At 54.7% G+C, this 6,675-nt stretch overlaps 1 protein-coding gene across 1 annotated transcript in view; it reads left to right on the forward strand.

The window, feature by feature from the left end:
- The window catches only part of CSMD2 (CUB and Sushi multiple domains 2), a 565,338-nt gene that overhangs the window by 499,978 nt on the left and 58,685 nt on the right, over positions 1 to 6,675 (forward strand). The window contains 4 exon segments of the mRNA XM_027775561.1: positions 1,234 to 1,351; positions 2,134 to 2,280; positions 3,396 to 3,584; positions 5,544 to 5,729. Coding sequence (XP_027631362.1) covers positions 1,234 to 1,351; positions 2,134 to 2,280; positions 3,396 to 3,584; positions 5,544 to 5,729 — 640 coding nt within the window.

A 6,675-nucleotide genomic window follows, 5' to 3' on the forward strand; every position in this document is an offset into this window, starting at 1 on the left:
TGCCAGGCCAAGCCTGTGCTGGCCTCTGCATTGGCACAGCGTCACAGCGGATGTGACAGGGTTAAGGCTGTACCACACGGCGAACCTGGGCCAGGACGCCATTTCTTTTCTTTTTATTGTTTTTAAATTATTTATTTAATTTCATTTATTCATTTATTTTAATTTGACCAGAGAGAGATACTCACACATACACAGAGAGCGAGAGAGAGAAAGGGAGAATGGAAGCCGCCAGGTCCGGGACTCGAACTGTGGCCGGCCATGTGGGAGTGTCCAGCACCTTAACCACCACGCCACCTGCTGGCCCCTGTTTATTTTCAACTCCAACCCTCACCACCCCCTTCTAAAGTTGCCACAATAGTGCTTTAAATTTCCAGGTATCAGCAGTACTCACACCCTGAACCAAAAGTCTTTCATATATTTAGACGTCCTTTTAATCTATTCTTTTACATTTGATTGCTGTGTATCTTTACAGCATACAAAATGAATTTTCCCAGCATGCTCACACTGTGTATTAGTCCAGTCAGAAACACTGCCATCCTCCTCTTTTGTTTTTAATACAGAATTATTTATTTCATTTCATTTATTACTATATTTCTTAACGTGCTATATTCATCAGAGAGAGGCAGAAAGACAGAGAGAGAGTGAGAAAGCAAGCACTCGGTCCAGGACTCTAGCGGTGGTCAGCCATGAGGGTCCTTTTCCTCTGGATCCCAGCGTCTCCTTCAGGAGGGATGTTCCGGAATGGGAGTGAAACTAGGAGGGGTCTGCACACAGGCCAGGGCCTCACTCGCCCTCTGGTTATCTGCTTGTGATCGGCGCTGCTCACATACTGGTGCTCGTTTGTCTGCGTTTTTGGCTGTCCTTCTGTCTTGCCCTGACATGGTCTATGAGCCAGCTCCAAAGCTCCTGCAGGTCAGGCCCTCCTGCCGCCATCCCAGCCTTGCTGCCCGTTTTGGTCATTGTGCCAGCCCCCTGTCTGCCTGTTAAGAGCTCCCACTGGGACCAGCAGTTAGCGTAATGGCTATGTCGCTGGACTCCCATGTAGTAGACCGTGGTTCGCGTCCCAGAGTGCGGTGTGGCCAACCCCCTGGGGGGGATTTCTCGCTGTCTCTCTCTCTCTCTCTCTCTCTCTCTCTCTGTCTGGTGAACGCCAGCACCCTATAGCGAAAACCTCTCAAAAAAAAAGACCTTCCACCTGCCCTCAGTGTTCCCGGATCTTCTCTCCTCCATTAGTACCGGGAGCCAGGCTCTGAGACAGCGTCTCCCCCATCAGTTCCAGCCTACGAAGGCCAGCCATTACAGCCCACCCCTCAGCGGCTCCTCGCCTCCTGGTGTCCTCCGGGCCCTGTTGGTACATGTGGTCCGCTAGTGGGCACTGTGCTCTTACACGCAGGCGCGCTCTGGCGTGCTGCCTGTCGGGGCCTCGGGGCTCTGTCCTAGTTGGTCGTGGCAGCTCTGGTGACTCTGCTTTGTTTACCATGGTCCTTGCCTCTAAGAGCCGTCTCAGCTGCATAGTTGAACCATCGCTCAGGGCCATTCCCAGGGTGTAAATCCCGCATTGTGAATCACCCAGCTTTATAGTCTGCCTCCCTAGGATCAGTCCGCCCAGGATGCTATCCCAGGCCGTTAAGGTTGGAAAAAGCAAGAGGGAGAGGCCTTTCATGAGGAGCTTTGGACAGTAATTTTGGGGAGTGTCTATTTATGACCCCAAGGTGTAATGTCTTCCTCTAGCTTTATGGCTGTATTTTTGTCCAATAAGTCTTTTTTACACTGCAGGCACTGAGCTGTTTTTAGTAGACACAGAGAAGTAGGGTGGCTGAGCGGAGGAAGTTCCCGGTTTGAAAACCGGCTCTTCGTTAACCAGCTTCTTGACCTTGTTCAAGTCCCCAGATGGCAAATAGATTTCCTCTCACCTGTCAGCTCCTCTGGGTGGGCAGGGACTTCTGGAGCGCTGCTCTAGAGCTGGGTACAGGAAGGAGGCACGCCCTGAGCAACGCCCATGGGCGCAGAGAGAGCTGTGGGAGGGCAGATGCTGGTGCTGACTCTGCACACGTTACCCGCCGTCCACACCTGGTCTGCACTGCACCTCCAGCGCTAACAGTGACAGCCTGTAACCCCGTGTGCACCCCCCAGGCCCCTCAGGACAAAGTCCTCTGCTGAAAGCCCTCAGCGGGAATTACTCGGCTCCCCTGATTGTCACCAGCTCAAGCAACTCTGTGTACCTGCGCTGGTCTTCTGACCACGCCTACAACCGGAAGGGATTTAAGATCCGCTATTCAGGTGAGTACAACCTGGGGACTCAGGAAGGGCCACAGCCGGAGCCCCTGAGCCGCTCATCCAGAGCACCCAAGTGAGCCATGGCCATCTCTCCACTTCACCAGCAGAGGGCTGTGGTCACCGAGTAAGAGCAGAAGGCCTCACTGTGGGGAGGAGGCCGGGGTCAGGGGACTCTAATCCCGTCTGTCTTACCCACGTCTGCCCAGGAAGCCCAGCGGGCGCTCCTCGGGCCAGTGGAGGGGACGGTCTGCGTGGGGCTTTGGTCCTCCTCCCTCCTGCCCTGGGGAGCCCACACAGGGTTTGCAACGCGGCTTCTCTTTGGCTGAGATTTTTGTCTGTCTTCTTTGTACTCCCAGCACTCCTAATGGCACCGGAAGATAACCATTTGTCAGTAGCTATTTGTTGACTAAATTAATGAAATAAGCTGAAGCCACATGTTAGAGGAAATCACGTGGCAGGCCCATAACCAGGCCCTCGCTGCAGTCACACCTTTCTGGACCTCCCCCACAGGATGGCTCTACTTTCCAACTCTGTTTGGGCGCTTAAGGGGCTTAAGGGCCTGGCCTTTAGCTGCTGTCTGGCTGCAAAGAGGACCCAGCGCTGCTGGCAGCATTTTTGTTTCCTTTTCTTGTTCTTCTCTTTTACTCATGATAGAGCATGCTCGCATGCGTGGAGGGTGGGGGACGCCCTCCCCAGGGCCTGCTCACCTGCGATCCTGTCCTCCAGTCTTCAGGTCACTCAGATTCTGCATCCTCGCATGGGCGTGGCATGATTCAGGCTGACGGGGTTGGGGATTCGAACCCTGGTCACTGTGTGGGATCCAGCCTCTCTTGAGAAGCTCAGTACCACTGCACCATGGGGCCAGCCTTTCTAGGTTTTCATTTATTTTTTAATTTTCATTTAGGTTTCGGGGTTTTGTTTTGGGTTTGTTTTTTGGTTTTACTAAACTGACCGGGTGCTACACTTGTCGACATGACCACTCAGTCCTTCCGAGATAGTGGAGAACCTGGCAGTAGCGGAAACAAGGAAATGGGGGAGAAAGCGGGGTGGGGCCTGGTGAAAGCTGGAGCCTTCCTCCTCCTGGCGCCGGGTGCCCTGAGCCTCCTCTCGTTGTTCAGCTCCATACTGCAGCCTGCCCAGGGCTCCGCTCCATGGCTTCGTCCTGGGCCAGACCAGCACCCAGCCCGGCGGCTCCGTCCACTTCAGCTGCAATGCCGGCTACCGCTTGGTGGGACACAGCATGGCCATTTGTACCCGGCACCCTCAGGGCTACTACCTGTGGAGCGAGGCCATCCCTCTCTGCCAAGGTGAGACACGCGCAGGAAGGGGGTCATGGAAGGGGTCGGTCACAGAGTCACTGGGTTCCAACTCACATATGGGGTTTGTCCCAGGATCAGTCACTTCTCAATGTGGGTTTACTTATTGATGGTTCCTTCGCTCTTTCAGCAAACGTGTACGGAGGATCCACAACATCTCAGGCCCCAGGGATGGCACAGACAGACATCTCAGGGTCACGGGGGAGGGGGTAGGAGGGCACGGAATGCGAAGTGACGGTCAGCAAAAGCTGGATCCACACAAATACTGCAGTAGGATCCGGAACAGGGGGGGCCTTGGTCTCCTCCTCCGACAGCTGGAGGGGCCAGGGAGGGGCACGAGCTTGGGGTCCCAGAGCAAGCGGGTGATCAGACACGCAAAATGCGTGTGTCCCGTCTTTTCTCTTTCTCAGCCTCTGTCTTTTGATCTGTATCCTTTACGTTTAGCCTCTCTCTCCTATTTCATGCTTATCTCGGCAATCACCTCTTTAATGTAAAAGAGCTCGTCCTCGTTCCTTTTCCCCTCAGAGTATTTTGTGCTCATTTTAAGAGTACCATGCATCATGCGGACTTTTCAAGAAACTCTTGAGAAGGTTAAAGATGACGTATTTTCCGTTTTCTGGACTAGCAGCATTTCCTGAAGGAACTCGGCCCTCCTTGTACGCCATGTCTTTATCTCATCCACGCTGCCGGTCTTCTCCAGGTGCATGATGCTCCTGGACCACATTTCAAAAGGAAAGGCTACATGGACTTTTCTCAGGCACTGGATGTGAATTTCCTTTACTGGTGGTGGACTTCTTGTTTGTTTGTTTGTGTAGTATAGGGAGTGTGCATTTGAGGGGAGAAAGCGGGAAAGTGAGAAAGCACACCCCCTAGGGGAGGAGGACCGTGTTGCAGTCGCTTCTCCTTATTGGGGGCTTGCACGCACTGTGTGTGATTTTCAAGCCTCCAGGTTAGAGGTGGGGTCCAGCCGCCTAAACCACCATGCCCCCGGTGCTAGGGACCTCCCACGGCGGGAAGTTGAATCCAGTAGGTGGCAGAGGTATAGGGACAGGGCAGCCTTCGGACCTTCAGACGAGAGGCCTTCACCCCTAGAATTAGCAGGGCTTCCCTCTGGAAGCCTCCGACCGCAGAGCCCGACCCCTCCTCCCTTAAGTGGGGTGTGCCGTTTAGGAACTGCGCGGTGGAAGGAGTGGACAAGACTTTACTGGTGGTGGACTTCTTGTTTGTTTGTTTGTGTAGTATAGGGAGTGTGCATTTGAGGGGAGAAAGCGGGAAAGTGAGAAAGCACACCCCCTAGGGGAGGAGGACCGTGTTGCAGTCGCTTCTCCTTATTGGGGGCTTGCACGCACTGTGTGTGATTTTCAAGCCTCCAGGTTAGAGGTGGGGTCCAGCCGCCTAAACCACCATGCCCCCGGTGCTAGGGACCTCCCACGGCGGGAAGTTGAATCCAGTAGGTGGCAGAGGTATAGGGACAGGGCAGCCTTCGGACCTTCAGACGAGAGGCCTTCACCCCTAGAATTAGCAGGGCTTCCCTCTGGAAGCCTCCGACCGCAGAGCCCGACCCCTCCTCCCTTAAGTGGGGTGTGCCGTTTAGGAACTGCGCGGTGGAAGGAGTGGAGGAGAGCCGCCCCACACCTGGCCGCCCCACACCTGGCCGCCCCACACCTGGCCGCCCCGCCACCTCACCTCAGGCCCCCTGTGCCTTTCGGGCCATAGTTGCCTCACTTCTTTTCATCCATCACACACCGCTGTCTTCACTCCGTCTTCTGATTGTTCTGAAATCTCTGCTGAGGAGCCTTCCATTTTGTTTTTATTATGAGGTTTTCCCTGTCATGTAGTTTTCACTATAAGCCCATCAGGGGCTTGGACGGGGGTGGAGAGCAAAGATAAAAATAAGCGACCAGAATTTCGTGAGCCACAGTTGCCCGCAACCCTGTTTTCCTCTGCTAGCTCTTTCCTGCGGTCTCCCCGAAGCCCCCAAGAACGGGATGGTGTTCGGCAAGGAGTACACGGTGGGAACCAAGGCCATGTACAGCTGCAGCGAGGGCTACCACCTCCAGGCAGGCGCCGAGGCCACGGCAGAGTGCCTGGACACAGGCCTGTGGAGCAACCACAATGTCCCCCCGCAGTGTGTCCGTGAGTCCTGGGCAGGAGGGGCGTAAGGGGCGGGCGAGCAGCCGGAGATTTCTGCGAGGAGTGAGCTAGAGGCCCAGCAGTGAGGACAAAAGCTTTGCCATGGTCGTTAAGGGCTGCGCAGGGTGGGTGGGCTGCACCGGGCTGGGCTCCCATTTGGAGCTGTTCTCAAAACACTGGAGGACCGCTGTGCCTGAGACACGTCCGCAGACCCACGCCGGACTTAGGGCTGCCCGGGACCATCCCCCTCACATGGGAGAGCTGTCGAAAAGTCTGCACTGAGACCAGCAGATGGTGTAATGGTTACGGCGCTGGACTCCCACATAGCTGACCAGGGTTTGAGGCCCGCACCTGGTGGCTTAAACCTCATGCTGGGCTTGTGTGTGCATGTCCAAAATCAAGAGTGGACGAGAAGGGATTTCAGCGTGGCCATCCCCCGGGGGGCTGATTTTTTGCTCTCTATCTCTCTGTCTCTCACTGTCTCTCCAGTGAGCACACGCATGTCCTATGGCAAAAATCTCTCTAAAAAAGGAAAAAAGTCAGCCTGCACCAGTGTTTCTGGGTCACAGACCTCGACTGTGACAGTTTGTCGGCCAGAGTCTCAGACCAGCAGCCGAATGAGCCAGAGTCGGTCCAAACCGATAGGCTTTTGCTTTGCTTTCTTTGGCCTGCACTGTGCTTTGTTTGAAAAACTGAATTGCCTCCCGCAATTTTTTTTTAATTTGCTAGAGGACATGTGTGCTCACCAAAGACAGAGAGAGAGAGATAGAGAGAGGGAGAGAGAGAGAGGAAGAGAGAGAGGGGGAGCAAGAGGGGGGAGAAAGAGAGGGAGAGAGAGAGAGGAAGAGAGAGGGAGAGAGAGAGAGGGAGAGAGAGAGGGAGAAAGAGAGGGAGAGAGAGGAAGAGAGAGAGAGGGGGAGAGAGAGGGAGAGAGAGAGAGAGAGGGAGA

Source organism: Tupaia chinensis, unplaced genomic scaffold, assembly GCF_000334495.1.
Source record: "Tupaia chinensis unplaced genomic scaffold, TupChi_1.0 Scaffold000573_1, whole genome shotgun sequence".
In the NCBI taxonomy this organism is placed as follows: domain Eukaryota; kingdom Metazoa; phylum Chordata; class Mammalia; order Scandentia; family Tupaiidae; genus Tupaia; species Tupaia belangeri.